Below are 27,166 nucleotides of genomic sequence, written 5' to 3' on the forward strand. Positions count from 1 at the left end.
GCCACAGGCGCCACACCGGATGGCTCAGCCCCTGCGTGATCCATGCTGCACGTCCTGCCTCCCGGGGAGACACATTTGTGCTTTTTAAAAAAAATTTGAAGTCCATCCAAAATTATATGTGTTATAGTATAATTATATAGTTTGTAATAGTATAAAAATCATAATAGTACTTATAAAACTAGATGTAAAATTATATGTAAAGTATAATGTGTAATTTATAATGGTATTTCTACAATTATAATAGTATGTAAATTACAAATATATATCCCTATACATTTATATATAAAACATACGTCATTTATATGTTCTATTTATTTAAAATGTATTACACAGAGAAAATTTATATAAATGCCTCTGTATTTGTAAGTTAGGTACCTGTCTAAGAACCTATGGTGGTCTTAGCTGCCCCCATCTGACAGTCGGTTGTTTTTTCCTAATAATTTCCTTTGTACAGAATTTATTTTAGAAATCATAGTTCTGACAATAATGTTTTCTAATAATAATTATGTTTGTAAATAACCTGTAAGTTGCTGCATACTTCCTATGACCTAATATACAGAGTTACCTGCACAAGCTTGCTCCTTTAAGAAAACAGGTAAGTTGCTGAATTGTGAGACAGACCTGCGTCTCCACTGGTATGCTGGGGACGTTTGCGGTGAACAGCCGTCTCGCCCGGATCCCACGTGAGCTGCCAGCGTGAGAGGTGGGCTGAAGCGTCTGGCGGGAGGCGGGGAGGCAGGGGTGAGGGTCCACGCTGCCCGCCCTGTCTCCCAGCCTTCCCGTCTCTCTGGGGGCTTCTAGACGCGTCCTCTCACCTCTGACACCTGCTCTGGTTGGGTTTGTCCCCGAGACTCACGGCTACCGTGGACCCGCCCTCCCCGGCCCGCGTGGATCCCGTGGCCATCCCCCGAGGCAGCGCCCCATTTTCAGACCCCACAAACGAGCTCGGAGATGGGGGCTTCTGGCGTCTTTAATCTGCTCTGACCCCCCACGTTCAGGCATCTCTGCAGTGAAGGCGTCCCCTCAGGGGCCGAGTGGGGACAGCCTCCTGGGGGGACGGCCGCGTGCCCAGGAGCACGTGCAGCTGGTCCCCCGCCCGCGTCTCCGCCACGTCCCGGAAGCCGTGTCGCTGCAGCAGGCGCCGGTACTCGGCCAGGCTCCTCTGTGCGCGCGGGGGCCACACCAGCCCGTCCAGGGCCCGCCGCAGGCCGTTCCGCGCCGCCCGCCTCGCCTCGTCCACCGTCGCGTTCTCCGGGCCCTCCTCGTCCCACACCGTGTCCACCAGCAGGAGGCCACCGCCTAAGGGCAGAAGCAGAGCACGCTAGAGGCAGCGTCCCCGGGGACAGGACGGCCAGCACTTAGAGGGGGACGGGAGGGCAGAATTATGGGGGAGAGGCTGAAGGCAGTGCCCGCCACCCTGGGGAGCCAGAGAGCCAGAGACAGAGAGAGACAGAGATGGAGATGGAGAGAGAGAGAGACAGGGAGACAGAAAAAGAGAGACAGACAGAAAAGGAGAGACAGAGATGGACAGAGAGAGAGACAAGGAGAAACAGAGACAGAGATAGAGAAGGAGAGAGACAGAGAAGGCAAGACAGAGACAGAGGTGGAGATAGAGACAGAGAGAGGGAGACAGAGAGATGGACAGAGAGAAACAGAGAAGGAGAGAGAGACAGAGACAGAGATATAAAGAGACAGAGAAGGAGACAGAGACAGAGAGACACAGAATCACAGGACAGAGCCTGGGGTGCCTGGTCCAGGCCAGGGACCGGCCGGGGCTCCACGAAAGGAATTCACTGTGGAAACACGTGAGGAATTCTGATCACGGGACACAGCCGCAGCCCCGCCGCCTGCTGGATGCCCTCAGGGCCTCCCCTTCTGTGGGAATCAGTTGAGTGACCTCCGGGGCGGAGGGCGGAGCTGCCCATAGGGGGTCAGAACAGCTGGCTCCTTGGTGGGGAACATCCTCGTGAGGATGGAGAACAGAAAGTGTGACTGTGTGTGTGCACACGAGGTTATCTCCATGGGCTCCAAAAGCCCTATTTTACATAAAGAGGCCACTTTCCCTTCTCCCCTGCGACCCCCCGGCCCCCCGGGTGCAGGTGACCTGAGCCCAGCTGTGGGGGAGGGAAGCCGGGGTTCCCGGGGTCTCCCCATTTCTGTGGGGCAACTTCTCCTCCTGGACCAGCTGCAGGCTGACACTCGGCAGGACTCCTCGAAATGTGACAGTGGGTCTAGCCAGCAGGTCAGAGGTCCAAGGCTGCGCCCCCAACCCTTCACAGTATAAAGGTCGCTTAGAACCAACTCTCCCGACGTGACCCGACTGTCTCCCGAGGTCGGTGGGGATTTGGCTCTCGAGGCCCCGACCCCGCCTACCCCCAGGACGCCACAATGTCATTCCTTCCCGGGGCGGGAGCAGCCCTAGCTTCCGGTTTCTGGGTTTCTGTCTTCATTTCCCTCCAGCATGTCTCCAGGACGTCCCTAAGAAACGGGGACGTGCAGGCACGTTTCTGAGGCCATAAATGTCGACGGGCATTTTCCATCCACAGACGGGACGGGTGATTTGGGAACCCGTGGAAATCCCTGTTCCCTGTGTGGGCAGTGTGGCTCTGCGGCCCTCGAGCTCCGTGGCTGGTTCTGAGGACCCCCGTGCGTTTCTGGGGCCGATTGCTGGCGCGGGACTTGGTTTCCACCCTCCTGAAGGGGAGGCTCGTTCCTGGGCCCTGGGGTCCGGAAACATTGGCTCTGTGCTGGCTACAGGCTGACGTGTACCTGTGCCCACTCTGGGCGGGTCTGTGGCTGCCCTGCTCCCTGGTTCCCGTGTGTCCTGTGAGTCCCGGGTGACCACGCTCGTCCCCTGGGAGAACAGGGGCTCAGGGGCTGCTGCACCTCTTGGGTCCAGGAGAACCCCTTGTCGGCAAAGGGGACCCCCTCTATGTTCTCCAGTCCAGTACCAAACGGTCCCTTTGCCCCCCACGGGGCCCTGCACCTGAGCCAGGAGCCTTGGGTAACCCAGACATGCCCTGCCCAGCTTGCAGGGGGTCAGACCCCTGTGGGAGGGGCTTGGTGTGGGGGCTGGTGTGATGGTGAGTTGTACAGATCATCTTGGCTGGGCCACGGTCCCCAGATGTGTGTTCAGGCGTTCTTCTGGGTGTGTCTGTGAGTGTGTTTTTAGATGAGATTAACGTGGAAATGGGTAGAGTCTGAGTAGAGCAGATGGCCCTCCATAATGTGGGTGGGCCTCACCCAATCAGTTGACGGCCTCGAGAGGAAAAAGACCTGTAGCTCCTCAAGGAAGAGGGAACTATGCCTCCAGACGGCCTCAGACTCCAGCTGTGACAGCTCTTCCCTGGGTCTGCAGCCGGGACTTGTCAGCCTCCCCAGTCGCATGAGCCAACTCCTTATAATAAACCTCTCTCTGTATACATATATATACACACGTCCTGTGAGTCTGTTGTAGGCAGAGTCCTGAGCAGTACAGGTGGGTTGGGGTAACACGGGCCTCTGTGTCCAGGCCCTCGCCTTGTCCTGTCTGCTCGCCCCAAGCCTCTCAGGCTGACGGGGCATCCACGCCTGAGGACCCCCGTCGGCCCTGACCACGTGGAGACAGCCCGGGGACCACAGAGCAGCTGGGGGGAAATCAGAGGAGGAGAAGGGAGAGCCTGCGCCCACTGGGGCCCCGGGAGAGACATGGCCGGGGGTCGTCCAGGAGGAGGTGTGCGGACGGGAGCCCCCAAACCTCGTCGCAGGCTCTGGGGACCCAGGTGACCCTCGAAACCACAGGTCGGGGTCCAGACACCAAGAAGTTCAGAAACTGTGGCACCAGCTAGGAATCAAGTCCGTCTTCAAGGAGACGGGAAACACAGCACCAGAGTGTGGAGGGGGCGACTCACTGTCTTGGTAAAATTTACTCCTTTTTTGTTTAAATGAAAACTGTCTTCTAAAAGCGGAAACTAGATGCCGTGGCCTCACCTGGTTTGCAGCTGCCCGAGATGCGGCTCAGCAACTCGTGGACCTTGTCGTCCTCCCAGTCGCTGAGGATTCTGGACAGAACGTAGAGGTCGGCGTCCGGGAGGCTCTCTGTGAAGAAGTCACCTGGTTTGAAAAGAAGATGGAATAAATCGTCAGGGCACAAGAACGGGTCCTCCAGCTGATGGAAGAGGGGCTGCGCCGGTCTCTGGGATGCTGAAGCAGAGACCCCGCTTGTCGTGGGGAGAACTGTGACCCCCAAAAAGACATATTCAAGTGGTGACCCTTGGGAACCAGGAATGGGGCCTTATTAGGAAACAGGGTCTTTGCAGATGTGATTGAGTGAAGGACGGAGATGAGGGCGTCCCGGAGGAGGGTGGCCCTAAATCCAATGACAGTGTCCTCATCAGAGACAGAAGAGGAGAGACACAGACACAGAGGAGAAGCCACATGGAGACGGAGGCAGAGATGGAGGGAGGCGGCCACCAGCCCAGGGACGCCTGGAGCCCCAGAAGCTGGAAGAGGCGGGAAGGACCCTCCCCTGGAGCCTGTGGAGGGAGCGCGGCCCTGCGACCCCTTCATCTCAGACGTCTGGTCTCCAGGACGCACCCTGTGACTGCATTTCACCTTCACGTCTCCAGATACGGTCGCGCTGGGGTCAGGGCTCCAACATATGAATTTGGGGGGACACGGTTCAGTCCCCAGCAGGACAGCTGCCCTTGTTTTTTAAAACTAGAGAAACAGGAGGGGTCCCGGGGCTGGAGGTCGGGACTCCCAGCACATCTGCCCACAGGCCAGGCCACGGTGGTGACCGGGTGCAGGATGGTAAGAGTGTCCTTCAATCCGTCCCGTGCTCATGGCTGCCACCTGGCAGTTCTTCTTCGTGTCTGACCCACGGCCTTCCCGCTGTGGCTTCTGTGGCCTCACTCGGTCTGTCAGTGGCGCACACACACGGACACACACCGCTGCCCACGTGGACACACACCCCTGTCCGCTCTATATAAGACACAAACACGGCCAGACACACGTGACGCCTGGCAGAGACGGACGCGTGGTCACCTGGCAGGAACCTGATCTGCTCCGTCTGCCGTCCCTCGGGCTGGAAACACGCCACATGCTCGAGGACCTCGGGGAGGTCAAACACGGTCACCTGGAGACGCGGGTACTCCCGGGCCAGCGCGTGGGCCAGGGCGCCCGTGCACCCTGCAGGACACAAACACAGATGTTGGGGCCCGAGCCTCCCAGCGCTGGCAAAACCGTTGGCGAGTCCCCAGAGCTGAACTTTGTTCAAGGACATGGCATTGGGGCCAGTGCTGGGGAATAAGCCAGCCGGTGTCGTACGCAGGCTGCAGCCTCCCAGAGTCAGGACCTCACAAGCTGGGGCTGGCCCAGGGCGGGTGAGCGGGGGGTGCGTGCAGACTCACTGGGGAATCCTGAGAGCCAAGCAGTGGGGAGAGGTGTGCTCTTCCCTTCTCCTTGGTGCTGCAGAAATGCAGGTGCGATGGCTGGCACCACAGCAGCCACTCTGGCCACCAGGAGAAGGCTGTGCAGAGAGGATGGGGAAATGCAAGGTGACGGCTCAGGAGTCCTCTCAGGACCCTGATCCCACTACATCTCTTGGGCAGGCATCTGCTCCTCTGTCTGCTGTCTTGGGGTAAGAACTGAGCCAGGCTGGGGTGGAGGATGAGTGGGGCATAAGCAGACCTGCCGAGAGGGGGATAGAGGGTTCCGTGGTTCTCTCCCCAACTCGGCAGCCCCCAGGAAGGGCCATCCCCAGGACCTCCTAGCCGTTGGGAGTATCTGGTGGAGCCCCCACACCCGCCCTGGCCAAATTTGGGCCCTTCGTGCAGAGATGAACCCGTTTTGCAAGTGTTATTAGCAGGTGAGGCGCCCGTGACTGAATTCAAGAAAAGAAACACTCAGAGCCTCTTGCACCCGGCTCCCGGCGGGGGCTACGCACCTCCCAGGTGGCAGGCGGAGGTGAACCAGGACAGGTCGAAGGCCGTGGCCACTTGGCGTGCGGTCAGCTTGGCAAGGCCGTGTGTGGCCCGCAGGAGCCCCAGCGTCGCCTCCTTGCTCTGGTCACGGGAGTTCTAAGACAGAAGGGGTGTGAGAGACCCACACCGGGGCCCCGTGTGCCTGCACCCGGGCCACAGTGACACCCGGCATGTCCGAGGATGGGGAGCTCGCGGGCTTGGTGGGCTATCCTGCCGTCCCCCCAGAGCGGTCAGCGGGCCGTTCCTCTGCCCCCTCGGCCGCGAGGCTGTGAGGAGTCTCCCCCTCCTCCGCCACCCCACAGGCTGTCTCCAGGTCTCTGCCTGTTCTCTGCTTCTCTGTCTCTCCCTCTCTGTGTCTCTACGTCCGTGTCTCTGTCTCTGTGTCTCTCTCTCTTTCGTCTCTGTCTCTGTGATGGTCTGAATGCCTGTGTCCCCCAGATTCTTATCTGGAAGCATAGCCCCCAGAGGGGTGGTATCAGGAGGGGGGCCTTTGGGAGGTGATGAGGTCGTGAGGGCGGACCCCCATGATGGGATCAGTGCCTTATAAGAGTCCCCAGAGACCCCCTCGCCCCGTCCAGCACGTGGGGATGCCGTCTGGGAACCACGGGGAGTCCTCGCCAGACACTGGATCCTCCCGAGCCTGGACCTCAGATGCCCAGCCTGCTGGACAGAACAAGTGTCTCCCATTTACAAGCCACCAGGTCTGCGGGATGTGGTCATGGAGCCCCGCAGACTAAGACTCTGTCTCTAGTTCATGTCTCTCTGTCTCTGACCTCTGTCCCTCTCTGTCTCTGATCTCTCGCTCCCTGTCTTTGACTCTGCCTCTCTCTGTCTCGGTGACTCTGTCTCTCTGTCTCCCTGTGTCTCTGTCTATGTCTGTCTCTTTCTGTCTCTGTCTTCCTGTCTCTGTCTTTCTCTGTCTCCGTCTGTGTATCTCTCTCTGTCACCCTGTGTCTCTGTCCCTCTCCGTCTCTGTATGTCTCTGTGTCTCTGTCTCTCTGTTTTCCTGTCTCTGTCTCTGTCTATGCCTCCTGGTGTCTGTCTCACTGTCTCTCTCTGTCTGTCTCTCTCTCACTCTGTATCCTTGTGTCTCTGTCTCTCTGTCTCTGTCTCTCTGTCTCCCTGTCTCTGTGTGTCTGTCTGTCTCTCTCTCTGTCTCCCTGTCTCTGTCTCTGTGACTCTGTCTCTCTCTGTATTCCTGTGTCTCTGTCCCTCTCTGTCTGTTTGTCTCTGTGTCTCTATGTCTCTATTTCTGTCTCTCTCTGTCTCTGCTCTGATCTCTGTCTCCTTGTCTCTGTCTCTCTGTCTCTCTCTCCATCTCCCTGTGTCTATCTCTCTCTGTCTCTGATCTCTGTCTCCCTGTCTCTATCTCTCTGTCTCCCTGTCTCTGTCTCTGTGTCTCTGTCTCCCTGTCTCTGTCCTTCTATGTCTGTCTCTCTCTGTCTCCCTGTCTGTGTCCCTCTATGTGTGTCTCTCTCTCTGTCTCTGTCTTTCTATGTCTGTCTCTCTCTGTCTCCCTGTGTCTCTGTCTCTGTCTGCCTGTCTCTGTCCCTCTGTTTGTCTCTGTCTCTGTCTCTGTCCCTCTATGTGTGTCTCTCTCTCTGTCTCCTTGTGTCTCTGTCTCCCTGTCTCTGTCTCTCTCTCTGTGTCTCCCAGTGTCTCTGTCTCCCTGTCTCTGTCCCTCTATGTGTGTGTCTCTCTCTGTCTCCTTGTGTCTCTGTCTCCCTGTCTCTGTCCCTCTATGTGTGTCTCTCTCTCTGTCTCCTTGTGTCTCTGTCTCCCTGTCTCTGTCTCTCTCTCTGTGTCTCCCAGTGTCTCTGTCTCTCTGTCTCCCTGTCTCTGTCTCTCTCTGTCTCTGTCTCCCTGTCTCTGTCCCTCTATGTCTGTCTCTGTTTCTGTCTCTCTATGTCTCTGTCTCTCTCTCTGTCTCCCTGTCTCTGTCTCTCTCTGTGTCTCGTAGTGTCTCTGTCTCTTTCTGTCTCCCTGTCTCTCTCTGTCTCCCTGTCTCTCTGTCTCCCTGTGTCTCTCTCTCTCTCTCTATCTCCATCTCTGCCTCCCCCCACTTGACCTGAGCCCCACGCTCCACCGTGCTCACATCCACCTGAGGCACAGAGCTGACTTGTTGCCTTATGTGCGCTCTGCCCTCAGCACACGTGGCCGGGGAACGAGGCAGCAGCCAGCTGTGCACCCCCGAAGCCCCTGTGGGGCCCCGCCCTGCAGACCCCACCCGCCGTCTGCACAGGCCCAACGGGACCCACAGCGTGTCCACCCCAAAGACCCCCGCTGGAGAGGGCGCAGGGGAGACACTGCCGGACGAGCCGTGCACACGTGGGTCGAGTGGGCAGCGGTCTAGGGCGACCCTGTGTGGGAGCCACCGGGCATCAATTCAACGCAGCCTGCCGGACCCCGGCCCGCAGGAATCCTCATTCAAGCTCTGCCCCCTAAAACGCCCTGGCGCCTCCTAACGTCACCGGAGCTGTGACCAGCCAGCCGTCCCCTGCCGTCCCTCCGGCCTCCGGCCCATGCTGGATTCCTGGGCTCAAGACGGCAGACGCCCACTGCTTTTCTAAGAGGTTCCCGTCACCCCGCAGGCTGGAGACGGTCCGTCCCCGGGTCCCTTAGCGACACACACGTGTCATGAACGGGAAGGGTACCTGAGACAGGTGTGTGGCCTTGTCCCCCAGAGACGTGTGGCCGGGGCCTGGTCCTGCTAGGATGGCGCGCTCCAGGTGTGAGAAGAGATTCCAGGTGTGGTCGTTGTGGTGCATGACAAGGCCGTGCAGGGAGTACTCCGCGTCCGACACCAGGTGCCGGCTGGCCAAGTCTGTGTTGCTGTAAGCTGAAGGGACGGGGCACCGTGGGGTGTCCGGCCAGGGATCCCCGGGCTGACCCCACAGCAGGGGAGGGACGCAGCTGCTCGGCGCCGTGGAGATGGGAACACACTCATCGTCCCCAAACGGGCTCATCGTCCCAGAGGCAGTTCCCCCAAGACCCCTGGGATGGCCACTCGGCCAGACCACAGCCCCCAGTCGCTCAAGCAGATGCCAGGCTAGGTGTTGCTGTGCACGTGTTTAGTAGACGTGGTTGGCATCTGCCGACTTTAAGTAAAGGAGACGACCCTCAGGATGAGGGTGGGCCTCATCTAATCAGTTGAAGGTCTTAAAAGCAGAGATGGGATTTTGCTGGGGAAGAAGGAATTCTGCTTCAAGGGGGCAGGGTCAGCCTCAACTGAGTTTTCAGACTGCAGGCTTCAGTCGTCCGGCCCCACGACTGCATAGCCAGTTCCTTGCCGTGAATGTCCTAGTCTATATCCCCTGAGTCCTGTTTCTCTGGAGAGCCCTGACTGGGAGAGGGCCTTCCTTTCCCCCTGAACTTCACACCAAGGCCGGCTGTCCACAGAACCAGGCCCCCGGGAGCCCTTTTGGGACACCCCCACCTGCAGAGTCAGAGGTGGGGGAAGAGGCGATGGTGGCCCCACACAACTGTGGTCCCTGGATGTGAAACACGGCACTGTGCCCATTTTAAGGATTAAGTGCCCTTACTGTGGAGGCCCACTGAAAAGCAGGCATGTGCCATACAGACATAGGAACTGCCTATCGGATTCAGGCGGAGAACCGTGCCTGGCTTCTGCCAAAATGAGCCCTGAGATGCTCCCAGGGCACCGGGGATTCTACGTCTGGACGTCAGAGCCTTTCTCCTCGGTCAGTCACTGTGTTCAGTAGAGGAGAATCTTATTCAAGTGCTCTGGCTCGGGAGGAAGTGCTGCTGTTTACGCTGCAGATACTAAGGATGTATTCCTATGCCTTTTGTGTGAAGGGCAGGTCATGGGCCTCCACCAGCACCCACTTTCCTCCTTATCCCAGAAGCAGAGAGGCCTCTCCTGCCCCCCTGAGCATCCCAAGCTACTCAGGGACCAGGCGTAGTGCCCTCTGCTCGCGACCACGCGCCAGGGTTCCGTTCAGTTCAGCAACGCAGGGTGTCACCCGTCCTTCCATCCCTCATCTCTCTGTGTGTCTATCACCTATCTATCTATCTATCTACCTACCTACCTAGCATCTATTTATCTATCTACATATCTATCTATCTACCTATCATCTATGTATCTATCACCTATCTCTCTACCTATCTACCTATCTATCATCTCTCTATCTACATATCTATCTATCTACCTACCTATCATCTATGTATCTATCATCTATCTCTCTACCTATCTACCTATCTATCTACCTATTTATCAATCTATCTATCTCTCTACCTATCTATCTATCTACATACCTATCTATCATCTATCTACATATCTATCTATGTATCTATCATCTATCTCTCTATCCACCTATCTACCTATCATCCATCTATCTACATATCTATTTATCTATTTACCTACCTATCTATCTACCTGTCTCTCTATCTAGCTATCTATCTATCCATCTATCGATCTATCATCTATCTACCTATCTATCTACCTTTCTATCTATCTATCTATCTATCTACATATCTATCTATCTACCTACCTATCTATCTATCTATCTACATATCTATCTATCTACCTATCTATCATCTATGTATCTATCACCTATCTCTCTACCTACCTACCTACCTATCTATCATCTATCTATCTATCTACATATCTCTCTATGTCTCTATCATCTATCTCTCTATCCACCTATCTACCTATCATCCATCTATCTACATATCTATTTATCTATTTACCTACCTATCTATCTACCTATCTCTCTATCTAGCTATCTATCTATCGATCTATCATCTATCTATCTACCTATCTATCTACCTTTCTATCTATCTATCTATCTACATATCTATCTATCTACCTACCTATCTATCTATCTATCTACATATCTATCTATCTACCTATCTATCATCTATGTATCTATCACCTATCTCTCTACCTACCTACCTACCTATCTATCATCTATCTATCTCTCTATCTACATATCTGTCTATCTACCTATCTATCTACCTACCTACCTCTCTATCATCCATCACCCATCTACCATCTATCCATCCATCCATCCATCTATCCTATCTATTCATCTATCCATCTATCTACAATATCTATATTTATCTATAAGTATCATTTATCTATCATCTGTCTATCTATCTATCCATCATCTATATATCTATCCACCAATCTATCTACATAGGTATCATCCATGCACCCACATTGCCTGCGCATACATCCATCTACGTGTATCTTCCATCATCTATCTGTCTACTATCTGTCCACCCATCCTCTGGCTATTTATCATCTATTATCTATCATCCTTCTATCATCTATCTATCATCCATCCACCCACCTACCCACCCTTTCATCCATCTATATTGTCCGGCATCTATCTACGCACTCATCATTGTCTGTCTATCATCTGTCTATTATCAATCTATATCTATCTATGTATCCATGAATTCATCGCTTCATCTCGTGCCTCCACCTCGTGCCTCCACCTCGTGCCTCCATCTTGTCCCTCCATCTGGTCCCTCTATCTCATCCGTCCATCTCCTGCCCCCACCTGGTACCTCCATCTCGTCCCTCCATCTCTTTCCTCCATCTGCCTATCTACATAAATAAGTCAGCAGAAGCGCACATCCACGTTGTGCGCACACATCTCCTATTGGTTCTGTCTCTGGTCAACCCGGCCTGACACAGCCCATCCGACATCAGAGCCCGCACGACAGCGCTCTCCTAACACTGACACAGTGGCCTCTGCTCCTTTCTCTCATCCATCCTCTGCTTGTCACACGCTGTGCACAGACGACCCCGAAGGCAGAGGGACGGAGGTCGGGCCCTCCCCGCCTTGGCCCGGAGGCCGCCTTCACCCGGTGACTCGCTTCCACCCGCAAAGACTGGCTTCCACCCGCAAAGACTCTCGGCAAGACGCCCAGCAGTCCTGACCTCTGCGTGTCTTCTCCAGTAACCCCAGGGCCACACACACATCCAGCAGCTGTGCCACTCCACCCCGAGGGGCGCCGAATCTCGAGGCTATCTCCGAGGCCCTCAGGGGGGTTTCGTCCTTGAGTAAATCAAACACCTTCAGCTTGCACGCCGTGAATAGGGCCTGTCCGAAAAACAACGACAATGAGCCTGATGAGTGACTTATGGAGTACGTGTCACTCTCGTGACTCGGAAGATGGAGGTCAGACCGTCAGAGGTTTCTAACTCGTCAGCTGGACCTTCTTCTCCGGGGAGCAGGGGCTTTAGGTCCACGTGGTACAAGGTTGGCGCAAGGTGACACCAAATCAGGGAATACCAAGCACACACATGGTCCCACGGGAGGAACACTGTGGTCCTGCTGCTGCCACGGGCTGGACGGTGTCCCCCCGAGGTTCATATGCTGAAGCTCTGACCCCCAGAACCTCAGAATGGGGTGAATTTGGAGACAGAGGTCCATCCCCAGGTGCACAGATTCTCTGTGCTTCTCCAGACCACAGGGGACACCAATGACCCTCATCCACGTGGCCACCGGCTAACACAAAAGCCTCCTGTGACAACGGGGGCACCATGGGAAAGAGCCCAGTTGTGACGAGCATGGAGAACACCAGGATCCACCTGGCAGGTGGAGGGTGCTCTCAGACTCCACACGGCCCCTCGACTTGGTCGGCACACGTTGGTCGGCACGGCCTTGGGAGATCTTTGTCTTATGACCCAGGTAATAGGTGGGCACATGGACACGTAAGTAGGTGGGTAGATAGATAGATAGATAGATAGATAGATAGATAGATAGATATGTAGATACACAGATAGTTAAATGGATAGATAAATAAATGGAACGGATGATAGAAAGATAGATACATAAGCAGATAGATAGATAGTGATAGATAAGCAGATGGAATGAAAGATAGATACATAGATAGATACATAGATAGATGATAGATGGGTAGATAAATAGATAATAGATAGATGGAATGGATGATAGATAGGTAGGTAGGTAGGTAGGTAGATAGATAGATAGATAGATGGATAGAATGGATGCTAGATAGATAGGTTGGTAGATAGGTAGATAGATAGATAGATAGATAGATAGATAGATAGATAGATAGATAGATAGATAGATAGATAGATGGAATGGATGATAGGTAGATAGGTGGATGGATGGATGGATGGATGGATGGATATGTAGGTAGGTAGGTAGGTAAGTAGGTAGGTAGGTAGGTAGATAGATAGATAGATAGATAGATAGATAGATAGATAGATGGAATGGATGATAGGTAGATAGGTGGATGGATGGATGGATGGATGGATGGATATGTAGGTAGGTAGGTAGGTAAGTAGGTAGGTAGGTAGGTAGGTAGATAGATAGATAGATAGATAGATAGATAGATAGATAGATGGAATGGATGATAGGTAGATAGGTGGATGGATGGATGGATGGATGGATATGTAGGTAGGTAGGTAGGTAGGTAGAAGATAGCTAGCTAGTTAGCTAGCTAGATAGATAGATGGATAGAATGGATGCTAGATAGATAGGTTGGTAGGCAGGTAGGTAGATAGAAGATAGATAGATAGAAGATAGATAGATAGATAGACAGATAGATAGATAGACAGATAGACAGATGGAATGGATGATAGATAGATAGATGATGGATAGATAGATGATAGATATAGATAAGACGATAGACAGACAGATGATGGAAGATCAATAGATGACGCTGGACCCACTCTATAGCTCAATGGTGTGACACACTGCAGGAGCACTGTTTTCATTATTATTTTCAGGTAATTTAGAGAATTTGAGGTACAACACAGCACAACCACCTTTCTTTCTTAACCACGAGAGATTCTCTCCTGATGAGCAGGTAACAGGGAGGTGACTGGGGGTGGAGCAGGGAGGGGGTGGTCCCCCGTCCCACAGCCTCAGCCCCTGCGTTCAGCGTCCCAGCTCCCCGCCAGCTCCCACCCGGGCCAGGTCACCACACAGGACAGACAGCAGAGGCTGCCGCCATGGGCGCCTGCTGCCTCCAGGGAGCATCCAGCTGGGCCTGCTGCTTCCCACTCTGCCAGGGGCACCGTCTGGCCAGGACACAGCCCCGAGGCCACAGGAGGACAAGGACGCTGACTCTGTCTGCCCTCTGAGAAGCTGGTGACCTGATGCCATAGTCCACCTGCCGCCCAGGCCCCAAGGCTGCCACACAGTCAGAGTTCCGGCCTCGCCTCACTGGGGCCTGGGAACGGGACCTTATTAGGAAACAGGGTCTTTGCAGATGTGATTAAGTGAAGGATGGAGAGGAGGGCGTCCTGGGGGAGGGTGGCCCTAAATCCAATGACAGTGTCCTCATCAGAGACAGAAGAGGAGACACAGACACAGAGGAGAAGCCACATGGAGACAGAGGCTGAGACGGGAGGGAGGCGGCCACCAGCCCACGGATGCCTGGAGCCCCAGAAGCTGGAAGAGGCAGGAAGGACCCTTCCCTGGAGTCTCTGGAGGGAGCGTGGCCCTGCAACCCCTTCATCTCAGACGTCTGGTCTCCAGGCTGGGGGAGGGTGAATTCCTGTGGTTTAAGCCCCTGGTTTGGGGTCATGCATTACGGCCGCCCCAGGACACCTTGTTCAGGTACCTTTGACGCCTTGAAGCCATCGATGAGCTCGAGAAGGCCAGTGGGGAACGGGGGCGGGCCATCCCACGTCCTGTTGGAAGCCGCCTCCTGTGCACCCTCAGCCTGTGTTCGTTCTCCGCCGGCCTCCGCCCGGCCGCCGCAAGCCTCTTGGCTCTGAGCCCCGTCTGAGCCTCCGCCTTCCGCGTCGCTCAGGCTGTCGCGGGTGTCGAGGGCCGGGAGGGGGTCGTGTGTGAGCTGCTGCGGACCCTCGCGGGGTGGGGGGTAGTACAGCCTCGTCAGCTCCCTGCAGAAGCGGTTCAGCGGGAAGCCCACGACGTTGAGGAAGTCCCCGTGCGCGGACTCCACCAGCATGCCGCCCAGCGCCTGGATCCCGTAGCCGCCAGCCTTGTCCCTGAGGGCACAGGAAGGGCCACACGGGGCGGGGAGGACACACGGTAAGAGACCACGGGAGACATCCAGGGTTCTCGGGCCAAAGGCACAGCCGCTGCGACCCTGTCATTCCAGTCGGACGCGGGGACTGGAGGGGACCCCAAGATCTGCACCCCGGGGGCTTCATACGGAGGGTTGGGCTCCGGGCTAAAGTCGGACGTGAGCCTTCAGACCTGACCACCGGCCATCGTACAGGTGCACGTGGTGGCCCGGGGGGCTGCCCTCCACCCCAGCCCAGTGTCCGGCCCGTGGACCACAGTCTCAGGGGGTCACAGCCAAGGACCCAGGACCCCCGGCCATGCTGCTCTGCAGCCCTGCATCCCTGCCCAGGCGCCCCATTCGGAGGCCTCTTTACGGGGGTCCTCGGCCCAGGTGTTCCCCGGGCGCCCCTGCTGAGACCTCCTTACAGGGGAACAGGGGTCCCGGAAGACCCTCGTCCAGTGACTGAGCACCCAGCACATTTCCATCCAAGCCCTTTCCCCTCCTCCCCAGACCCGGGTCCCTAAAGCCGCAGGAGGCTTTGGTCTGGAGGCCCCCTCGGCAGCAAGATGACCCCCACGTCTGTGACATCCATCCGGCCCCGTCTGGCAATGTCCCACAGGGGACCACGGAACGGGGGGATCTAGCACCTTCTATCCACCTCTTACAGCAACAGCAACTGATGAAGGGCTCGCTGATTTCTCTCACTGGGTTTATTGTCCCCATCAGCCACCCAACACCATCCTCACCTCAGCACTGCCCCGCTGAGCCCGGACCCCACTGCCCTCACCATCCCGTCACCTGGGCCCCTGCACTGCCCCGCTGAGCCCGGACCCCGCTGTCCTCACCATCCTGTCACCTCGGCCCCTGCACTGCCCTGCTGAGTCCAGCCCTCTCATTGTAAATGGGACAATCACCCTCCTATTGTGAACTAAATGTGTGTGTCCCCATAAATTCATATGTGGAAGCCCTGACGCCCAGTGGGATGGGATTGTTATATGGGATGTGTGGGAGTTGATTGGGGTTGGATGGGGTCATGAGGGTGGGTTCATTTGTCACAGCCGCCTCAGGAAATCACCCGACCCTGAGGGCACCCTTCTCCCCGACTTCGCCCTGCGCTGGCCCGAGACTGGCTTTAACCAGCAGAACGCCCGCTCCGACCTTCGGCCTCAGGAGCCTGGGGCATCTGTGCTCCCCTTCCCGCTGCCGCTGGCGCCCGGCCCCTCGTGTGGACCCCGATGGAGCCACTTCATGAGGAAACACAGCAGGCCGGTCCCCAAGCCACCATCAGACACAGGAGGGGGGCCACCAGCCGGCCCCCAGGAGCAGGCCCAGCACAGCTGGACAGTGGGCCGCCCAGCCCAGCCCCAGCAGCTGAGCCCATGTCCCCAGCTTGAGGACGATTGCTGCCTGGGGCCGGTACAGTTTGCGGTGACCTCTGAGGTCCAGAGAGAGAGCTGCTGTCGAAGCAGAGTCACCCCCTGCCCCCACGCCAGCTCCCCAAACGTGCCACCATCACAGGAGCGGGCATGGCGCCCCGGGGGGGCCGCCAGCGGTTTATGATCATCCGGGGACCCTCAGAAGCATGTTTAAGCCAGGCACTTCCGGAAGACAGGGGCGTGGAGCGGACCCTCTGGAGCTCAGGCTGTACAGCCGGGCCGAGGGACCTCCGCCCAGGACGCGGGACGCCGCCTCCCGCCAGGCACTCACGTGGGCTCCCCGCTGTCGATGTATTCCCGCAGCAGCTCCTCCGACAGCTCCGAGAACCTCACCCTCGTCTCCTCATAGAATTCCGTGACCTCGGTGTGCAGCCGGCCGTCTGGAAGGTGGGAAGCCCGAGGTGAGGACCCTTGGCCAGGGCGCGGCCTCAGGGTCCCCAGGTTTGTGTCTCTGCATTTGGGGGAGTTTCCTGACCTTTGTGTGCAATTCAGAGATTGGTTAGCGGGGGGGGGGGGGTAAGAGTTCATTTTCGACAAGGGAGAAAGAGAGAGAAAAGAAGAGAAAACAAGCAAATAAAATCAGCAGGAGGAGACAAAGCCTGCGGGCCCGGCTGAGATGGCGCCTTTGGTTTGCTGGGGTCAACACAAGATCTTTGCCTGTGGGGTTGGAAAAGCCCCACGCACAGAACAGCAACCATGCACAAGAGCCGCTTGAGAGAGTCGCCCTCACCAGCTGTCCTGCAGTGATGGTGACCCCCAAATTCATGTCCCTCGGGACCTGGGAATGAGACCTTACTTGGAAACAGGGTCTTTGCAGATGTGATTAAGTGAAGGTTGCAGATGAGGGCGTCCTGGGGGAGGGTGGCCCTAAATCCAATGACAGTGTCCTCATCAGAGACAGAAGAGGAGACACAGACACAGAGGAAAAGCCACGTGGAGACGGAGGCCGAGACGGGAGGGAGGCGGCCACCAGCCCAGGGACGCCTGGAGCCCCAGAAGCTGGAAGAGGCAGGAAGGACCCTCCCCTGAACCCTCCGGAGGGAGCACGGCCCTGCGACTCCTTCATCTCACACCTCTGGTCTCCAGGACTGGGGGAGGGTGAATTCCTGGGGTTTTAAGCCTTGTCGTTTGTGCTCATTTGTACAGCCGTCCCAGGACACTCACGCCCCAGCCCAGCATTAGGAGGGTCTGAGCCAACAGCAAAGATATGAAAGAGAAGCGAGAGCTGAAGGGTCCCTGGGAATCTCAGTCTCCAGCAACTGCTTTCTGCCTGAAGGGCCCCAGGCTGAAGTCCAAGATGGCCCGAGAGGGTCAAGGTGCCCCAATCGCTGACCACATGCCCTGGGGCCGCCCATCGGGGGATGCAGTCAGGGGGCCCAGGGCCAGGAGCTCAAACTCCACGTCAGGGTCCTTCCCCGGACCTAAAGTCTCTGCAAAGCAGCCGTTCAAGTTACTCCTCACGGATTTCGCGCGTCTTTTAAGAACTTTGCCGTGACGTAATTTAGAGACGCCAACGTGGGCGAACCTCGTCAGCCTCCAGGACCAAAGGGTCTCAGGAAACATTGCACGGGTCACTGATGGGTTTTAGGACTGGACACCCACGTGTCCGCCATCCAGACACCGTCCCCCAGCACCGCCTCCCTCGGGCGCCCAGAGGTGACCCCACGACTTCCAGGACAGACCCCGACTTCCCCGGGCATGACAGGAGGAAAGGGCTCCTTGGGAGCGACACCCGGCTCCCTCTGTGAGCCCAGGTCACCGAGAACGCCCGGCTCCCCCGGGTGACCCCGACCCAGGCAGGATGTGGAGTTGCCGAGGTACCTGTGCTGCAGCAGTGGACGATGGCCACGCCCGTGAACACGCTGTGCTCGGTCCCATTCAACCTGCAAGACACGCCCAGCGCCACGTGGTCAGGCGGGGGCCGTGGGCTGAAGCGCCTCTGATGCCCCACGGTACGGCTGGAGTCCTCGCACCCTGTCCGCTCGCCGGCCTCTGCCGCCATCGTCCCAGCCACCGGGTCCCCAAGGAAACCTTCCTAGAGTGACCAGTGCAGGTCGATGCCAGTGTGGTCACCGCTCTTAGAGCAGAAGGGAGCGCGGGGGCCGTCTCTTATGGGACTCGAGGTCCCCGTCATGGGGGAGCACAGGTATCCTGACGGGGAGGCCGGCCATGTGGGGACCGGGCAGCTGTCAGCCGGCTCTTTCTCGGGGTCCGTTTGCTGTCTGGGGCCGGAGCGAGATGCCGGCCGACAGACACAGTGCAGAGGACGGAAGTGAGACCGTGCAGATGTGTGAGGGTGTGGCCCGCCCAGGGTCAGGGATCCAGGACAATTCCTCCCGAGGACAGGCAGGGAGGGACAGTGCCCACCTCCCCGTGGCCGGAGCGGAAGCTCAGATGCACTGGGCTCCTGGGGAAAGCCGGTCAGAGGGGCGTGGGGAGCCAAGAAGGATGGGAGGGGCCAGAGGGGCAGGCTGATGGACACCTGGCCCCCGCGGGAGCCCCAGAGGGTGAAATCAGCACAGCGTACGTCCACGGGTGCCGGCCCGTCCTCTGAGCTGACCCGGAGGGGGGTTGCGGCCCGTCCACCCGGCCCCGCAGCTCTGTCTGCCATATCCCAGGAGGCAGGTGGTGGGCACCCACCTGGAGAGCATGCTGTAGGCGTCCTGTTTGTCAACCGGCTTCTCCAGGATCAGCCCGCCCACCGTCTGCGAGAGAAGCGAGAGGGAGAGGGTCTCTCCAGGCCTTAAGCCGGGGGCATAAAAGCCGCCCCGTCCACTCTTTAGACCCGTGGTTTTTTTTTTTTTAATTTGAGGTGAGAGTCACATGACATAAAATGCACCATTTTAAAGTAAACGGTTCTGTGGCATTTTGTGCATTCACAACATTGTGCAACCACCGCTTCTATCTACTTCCAGAACTTTCTCATCATCCTGAAACACTGGGTACCCATTAAGCAGTTCCCCCCCCCAATCCCCGCTGGCAACCACTAATCCACTTTCTCTCTATGGATTTGCCTGTTCTGGACATTTCGTGTAAATAGAATCACACGCTGTGTGGGCTTTTGTGTCTGGTTCTCTCATTGAGCATCGTGTGTTGAAGGTCCATCCACGTTGTAGCCCTGTCAGTGCTTCACTCCTTTTCCTGACTGTGTAATATTCCACCGTGTGGATGGACCCCATTCTGTTTATCCACTCATCCATCGATGGACATTGGAGCTGTTCTGACCTTTGAGCTATTGTGAACAGTGCTGCTACGAATGTGCGTGTACAAGATTTTGTTTGAACACCTGTTTTCAATTCTTTTGGGTATATACCTAAGAGTAGATACTAGGGCTGCCATAACGGAGGACCACAGACTGGGGGCTTAAACAACAGACATTTATTTCTCCCAGTTCTGGAGGCTGGACTCTGAGACCCAGGTGTGGGCAGGGCTGGTTCCTCCTGAGGCCTCTCTCCTTGGTGTGTAGACGCCGTCTTCTCCCCGTGTCCTCACATGGTCGTCCCTCTGTGCGTGTCCGTGTCCTCATCTCCTCTTCTCATAAGGACACCAGTCCTGTTGGATCAGGACCCACCCTCATGACCTCATTTTACCTTCATCACCTCTTTAAAGACCCATCTCCAAATACAGCCCCGTTCTGAGGTCCTAGGGGTCAGGGCTCCAACATGTGAATTTGGGGACACAGCTCAGCCCACAGCACTGGAACTGCTGAGTCCTACAGTAATTCTATGGTTAGCCTTTTGAGGAGCCTGCATTGCTCACTTCTTAACTTCCATGTAGAGATGCCCTGAACCGTTAAGCAGACAGTGTCTGGTTCTCGCCCACATGCATGCAGGTCCCATCGACCTGGGCTACATGGGAACAGACGGCACGTGAGGGCGACGTGGACCCCGGGACGGCCCCATCCAGTGTTTTCCGAGCCCGGACTGTTTCAGCGTTCACACTGCCGGCCCCTTGTCTGGAGACTGTCCGTGGCACGCTGGCATCGAGGCCCAGCATTGCTGGCTTCAGGTCACCATCAGGCCAGCTGGAAGGTGGACAGAGGGCCGTCACCAGTGTGGCAGAGCCGCGGTGAGGACCAATCTGCGCGACCTCCCATCGCAGAGCACAAGGCTCTGTGGACAAAACCCCCGTCTCAGGTAGAACTGTGTCCCCCAAAAGATATGTCCAGGCCCTAACCCCCCACCTGGTGAACAGGATGTTACCTGGCAATGTCGTCTTTGCAGATGTAATGGAATTTAAGGTGAGGTCGTACTGCAGTCAGGTGGGCCCTAATCCATTATGACTGGTGTCCTTTAAGAAGAGGACAATTGGGACACAGACACACAGAGGGACGACCATGTGAAAACTGGAGGGATGCCCACAAGCCAAGGGATGCTGAGAATGGTCCGCAGGCCTCCAGAAGCTGGGAGACGCCTGGGACGGATTCTCCCCTGGGGCCTCCAGAAGGGGCGAGCTCCGCCCACACCTTGACCTCAGTCACCAAGGACACGGAGACGGAACCCGAGGCTGGGAAGTGGACTCACCACGATGGTGTCCGCTCCGATGACAATGTCGGGGGTCCGGAGGTCTTTCTGCAAGAAATCCAAACTCAGATTTAGAAATGGCATGCCTGCGTGTCTTATGCAGACATTTTCGTGGTACGACGGGCGTGAAACAGCATCACTGGTACAAAGCCAGTCTTATTTCAGAAAGCAAGACCTGGATGTCCTCAATGAGCCAGGCAGGGACACAAGTGTCACCCCAAGACGCTCATCTGACATCTGTATACCACCTTGATCTTTGGGCGCACCGTAATACTAACATTTCCATTGCCAAAAATCAAATAATCAATATTCATTTTTTTACACCAATAGTTATGTTATAATTATAGCATTAACTAGAATACATTTACTATATTAATTTCAGTAGGATATTATTTTTGTTGTTAGTGCCGTCGAGTGGATTCTGACTCCTGGTGACCCTGTGGACAGCAGAGGGAACCCTGCCCGGTCTTTTTGCACCGTCTTCTCCCATTCCAGTGCCCTATCAGACAATACTCTGCTGCTATTCACCGGTTTTCATGGTCAATGTTTTTGGAAGTGGGTGGCAGGTACTTCCTCCTGGTCTGTCTTAGTCTGGAAGCTCCACTGAAACCTGCCCACCATGGTGACCCTGCCGGTATCTGAAATCCCGGTGGCACAGCTTTCAACATCACAGCAACGTGCAGCCACCACAGTGTGACAATGACAGATGTGGGTGTGGCTCCCTGACCAGGAAACAAACCCTGACCATGAGAGTGAGAGCACTGAATCTTGACCACTAGACCACCAGGGCTGGTGTGAGATATTATTGTAATACACGGTAATCGATAAGCTACATTAATTCTATATCATAAGTGACACTATTATAGTAATAACAGTAGTATATTACGTAGTAACACCTAGTGATAAATAAGTTGCATTAATTCTATATCATAAATGATACTGCTATATCAATTATAATAGTATATTACATAGTCATAAAGGAGCTGTATTCTTTATTGTAATGATACTGTTACATTAATTGTCATAGTGTTACATTGTAACAGAGTAATAGACACACGTTGTTACATAAAGGACACCATTAAAGGGCTACAATAGCACACTACACAGGAACACTCAGCAACAGGTAAGCTACAGCAATTGCACATTGTAAACGGCATTTATTTATAACACGGATGTTTGAAACCTGGACGCGCCCTCACAGCGAGAGGACCTGCGGGCAGCAGAGGCGGGGCCTTGCCTGGTGCATCCTGCAGGCCACCTCCAGGGCCTTCTGCTTGGCTGTTTCGACGGCATACGCGTGAGGGGTGGGGAACGAGGCTTTCTGGAGGTTCTCTTTGAACCTGGAAGGGACCACCTCGAACCTGAGACCCTGGAACGGGAGAAAAGGAAGGCTGGAGGGTTTACCGGAAGAACTCGAGGACGTGGAACAGAATGGGCACGGTTTACAGGAACTGTGGCCTTCCCGACGGGCACGCCCCCTTCCGGCCGTCCATCTATTCATGGGACCTTTACCAATAGCCAGCTCCTGGTGGGGCAGGGGGTGGCGGGTCCTGGCGGGAAGACACTGGCACAGCAGCAGCCACACAACACCAGCAGGGTGGTGTTGACTGGGGTGCTGGGGTCCACAGCTCTGGGGGTGGAAGGGCTCTCAGGGTGTCCCAAGGGCCAGCGCTCCCCTCCCCAGTGGTGGTCAAATATACTGCCCACACAAAACACAAAAAAATGCTACAAACACTGGCTGCCTAAGGGGGAGCTGCGTTTCACTTGGTCCTTGACACCATGAGCAGCTAGGACAGCCCTGGGGAGGTGGTCACAGTCGGGTGACATCCCAGAGTCCACTGGGGACAGGAATGTCGGCCTGTCCACAGAGGTGAAACTCCCTATCACCACAGGTACCCCTACAGGGCACACACCTGGCTCTGACTTCCCTTGTTCACCTCTCTAAGGGGTGCCCCTCAGTCGTGTACCTCAAGAACCCCCACGTCCCCTGGACCACTCTGTGAGCCTCCATCCATTCAGTGCCCCCAGCCCTGCCCCTGGAGGTACAGAGAGCACCCCTCACTCGGTACCCACCCCTCCCCTCCACCCATGTCCAGACTGGGCCTCCTCCGCTCCCCTATCTCCACCCAGTCCACAGGCCAGAAACTAGAGCAACTGAGACAGCACAGCCCCCCCCAGACAGCACGGCCCCCCCGAGACAGCACAGCCCCCCCGCCAGACAGCACAGCTCCCACCAGACAGCACAGAACCCCAGACAGCACAGCCCCCCCAGACAGCACAGCCACCACCAGACAGCACAGCCCCCACCACACAGCCCCCAAGACAGCACAGAACCCCAGACAGCACAGCCCCGCCAGACAGCACAGACCCCCAGACACACAGCACAGCCCCCAGACAGCACAGAACCCCAGACAGCACAGCCACCCCAGACAGCACAGACCCCCAGACAGACAGCACATCACACACCAGACAGCACAGAACCCCAGACAGCACAGAACCCCAGACAGCACAGACCCCCAGACAGACAGCACATCACACACCAGACAGCACAGACCCCCAAACAACACAGCCCCCACCAGACAGCACAGAACCCCGGACAGCACAGAACCCCAGACAGCACAGCCCCGCCAGACAGCACAGACCCCCAGACACACAGCACAGCCCCCAGACAGCACAGAACCCCAGAGCGCACAGCCACCCCAGACAGCACAGACCCCCAGACAGACAGCACATCACACACCAGACAGCACAGAACCCCAGACAGCACAGCCCCGCCAGACAGCACAGACCCCCAGACACACAGCACAGCCCCCAGACAGCACAGAACCCCAGAGCGCACAGCCACCCCAGACAGCACAGACCCCCAGACAGACAGCACATCACACACCAGACAGCACAGACCCCCAAACAACACAGCCCCCACCAGACAGCACAGAACCCCGGACAGCACAGCCCCCCAAGACAGCACAGCCCCCACCAGACAGCACAGACCCCCAGACAACACAGCCCCCACCAGACAGCACGGCCCCCACAAGACAGCACAGAACCCCAGACAGCACAGCCCCCAGACAGCACAGCCCCCACCAGACAGCATAGAACCCCAGACAGCACAGAACCCCAGACAGCACAGAACCCCAGACAGCACAGCCCCGCCAGACAGCACAGACCCCTAGACAGACAGCACATCACACACCAGACAGAAAAGAACCCCAGCCAACACAGACCCCACCAGACAGCACAGACCCCCAAACAACACAGCCCCCACCAGACAGCATGGCCCCCACAAGACAGCACAGGACCCCAGATAGCACAGCCCCCAGACTGCACAGCCCCGCCAGACAGCACAGACCCCCCCAGACAGCACAGCCACCTACCATGCACAGTCCCCTCCCCTCTGCCCCTGTCCCTTCTGCCAGTAGCAGCTCTAGGCAGGACCCCGCTCAGGCACACAGACTGGCCTTGGCTGGGCCGCCCTGCACACCGCAGCCAGCAGGTCACTGGGTCACTAGGGCCTGGCCCACCGATCACATAGACTCCTCCTTCCCCGGCCCACAGCCCTGGACCCCCATCACTAGGGTCTCCCATCCTCTCTAGGATTTTGCCTGCATACCCTGGCCCTGATCACTGAGCCCTGGTCACTAGACCCGCACCCACACACCCCGGCCCTCGTCACTGAGCCCTGGTCACTAGGCCCGCGCCCACACACCCGGGCCCTCGTCACTGAGCCCTGGTCACTAGGCCCGCGCCCACACACCCCGGCCCTCGTCACTGAGCCCTGGTCACTAGGCCCGCGCCCACACACCCGGGCCCTCGTCACTGAGCCCTGGTCACTAGGCCCGCGCCCACACACCCGGGCCCTCGTCTCTGAGCCCTGGTCACTAGGCCCGCCCCCACACACCCCGGCCTTCGTCTCGGAGCCCTGGTCACTAGGCCCGCGCCCACACACCCCGGCCCTCGTCTCTGAGCCCTGGTCACTAGGCCCGTGCTCACACACCCCGGCCCTTGTCACTGAGCCCTGGTCACTAAGCCCTTGGGCACTGGGCCCTGGGGCATGCACCTTGGCCCCCAGTCTCTGGCCCTCCTGGTAACCAGGCTCCCAAGTTACTGGGCCCCATTCTCACTGGACCCCCTCATCACTGGGCCTCTGGGCACTGGGCCTACTGGTCACTAGGACCCCTGGCCATGGCACCCCCGGGTCTCAGGGCCCCCTGTCAATGGGACTCCCGGTCACTGGCCCCCCTGTCACGGGCCCCCTGGTCACTGGGCCCCTGGTCACTAGGTACCCCTGGGACACTAGGCCACCCGGTCACTAGGCCCTCCTGGATTCTAGGCCACAAAGGTCACTAGGTCCCCCTGGTCACTGGACCCCAGAGGTCACTAGGCCCTCAGGTCACAATGTCCCCTAGTCACTACGCCCTCCAGGTCACTATGTCGCCTGCACACTAGACCCCTAGATCACAATGACCCCCAGTCAACAGACCCTCCAGGTCAATAGGCCCTGGTCACTTGGTGCTCCAGACATTAGTCCCCCCAGGTCACAATGTCCACGGTCACTAGGTCCTCCAGGTCAAAAAGTTCACGGTCACTAGGCCCACTAGGTGAAGAGACCCCCTGTCAGTAGGTACCCCAGACACTAGATCCCCAGGTCACAACATCCATGGTCACTAGGCCCTTCAGGTGAATAGACCCCGAGTCACTAGGTCCCCTGGACACTAGGCCCCAGCATATCACAAGGTTCATGGTCACTAGGCCCTCCAGGTCAATAGGCCCCCTAGACACTAGGCCCCCTGGACACTAGCCCTCCCAGATCACAATGTCCCACGGTCACTAAGCCCTCCAGGTCACTATGTCCCCGGGTCACTACATCCCCTGGACACAAGGCCGCACATGTCACACGGTCCACAATCACTAGGCCCTCCAGGTCACTAGGTCCCCTGCACTCTAGGCCCCTCATGTCACAAGGTACCCCAGACTCTAGGCCCTCCAGGTCTATAGGTTCCCCAGTCAACTGGTCCCCTGGACACTAGGCCCTCCAGGTCACTAGGCCCCCTGGGCACTAAGGTCCTCCAGATCACTAGGTATCCTGCAGACTAGGGACCCTGGGTCACAAGGTTCACAATCACTAGGCCCTCCAGGTCAATAGGCCCTCCAGGTCACTAGATCCCTGGACACTGGACCTCCCGGTCACAATGTCCTACAGTCACTAGGCCCACCAGGTCAATAAGACCCCAGGTCACTAGGTTCCCTGGATAACAGGTCCCCCAGGTCACAATGACCCCCCAGTCACTAGGCCCTCTAGGTGAATAGGCCCCTGGTTAATAGATACCCTGGACACCAGGCCCTCCAGGTCACAATGTCCCCCAGTCAATAGACCCTCCAGGTCAATAGGCCCCCTAGACACTAGGCCCCCTGGACACTAGGTCGCCCAGGTCACTAGGTCCCCCAGTCACCAGGCCCTTCAGGTCACAGGCTTGTGGTCATTAGGCTCCCTGGACACTAGGATTCCAGGTAACCAGGCCCGCTGGACACTAGACCCCCCAAGTCACTAGATCCCCCAGTCACTAGGCCCTCTAGGTCCTTAGGCTCACCAGATGACTAGGCCACCTGGACACTAAGTCGCTGGTCACTAGGGAACCTGGACACTAGGCCCCACACGTCACTGGTTCCCTGAGTCATGAAGACTCTGGGTCACCTGGCCTCCTGGACACTGGGCCCCCCAGTCACTAGGACCCTTGGACACTAGGCCCCCAGCTCACAAGATCTCCCAGTCACTAGGCCCTACAGGTCAATAGGCTCCCAGGTCACTGGGTTCCCTGGACACTAGCCCCCGTGGACTCTAGGGCCCCTGGACACTAGGCCCCAGGTCATTAGGCCCTGCAGACCATGGACATTAGGCTCCCTGATCACTAGGCCCCTTGGTCTCTAGGCCCCCTGGACACTAGGGACCCCTGGACTCTAGGCCCCTGGACACTAGTCCCCTGGTCACTAGGCCCCCCACCCCGTCACTATGCCCTCTGGAGACTAAGCCCCCTGGGTCACTAGGCCCTGCAGACACTCATCACCAGGCCCCGCTGCAGACCCGGCCTTGGCCCGTCCCAGACGCTCACCGTTTGGCTGAGGATCTCCCGGCGGCGGGGGGAGGCGCTGGCCAGCACCACCCACTGGTGCTGCAGCTTCCGGATCACCGGGCAGAGCACCATGGCGCCGCCGGGCCCTCGCTCCGCTCCCCGCACCACAGACGCGCCGGCACCGCCGCCCCGGA

General features: G+C 57.0%; 1 protein-coding gene across 2 annotated transcripts; it reads right to left on the reverse strand.

The window, feature by feature from the left end:
• Positions 1–254: 254 nt before the first annotated feature.
• LOC101407658 (acetylserotonin O-methyltransferase like) lies at positions 255–27,166 on the reverse strand. Of its 2 annotated transcripts, XM_014795515.2 has the most exons (13): positions 27,012–27,166; positions 22,142–22,273; positions 20,905–20,952; positions 19,022–19,086; positions 18,203–18,264; positions 16,653–16,761; positions 14,535–14,925; positions 11,875–12,037; positions 8,618–8,802; positions 5,927–6,059; positions 5,026–5,169; positions 3,970–4,092; positions 263–1,299 (listed from the first exon to the last, which is right to left on the reverse strand). In XM_014795515.2, exons 1-13 carry the CDS (start codon positions 27,102–27,104, stop codon positions 995–997), a joined length of 1,953 nt encoding a protein of 650 aa, XP_014651001.2. In that variant the 5' UTR covers positions 27,105–27,166; the 3' UTR covers positions 263–994. The 2 variants fall into 2 exon arrangements, with proteins under 2 accessions (XP_087284056.1, XP_014651001.2); XM_087427930.1 differs by lacking the exons at positions 20,905–20,952; positions 22,142–22,273; positions 27,012–27,166 and adding exons at positions 20,141–20,405; positions 20,584–20,648 and having other exon boundaries at positions 255–1,299.

This window comes from Ceratotherium simum, chromosome Y, assembly GCF_057802395.1.
Source record: "Ceratotherium simum simum isolate JZ-2026a chromosome Y, ASM5780239v1, whole genome shotgun sequence".
Taxonomy (NCBI): Eukaryota; Metazoa; Chordata; class Mammalia; order Perissodactyla; family Rhinocerotidae; genus Ceratotherium; species Ceratotherium simum.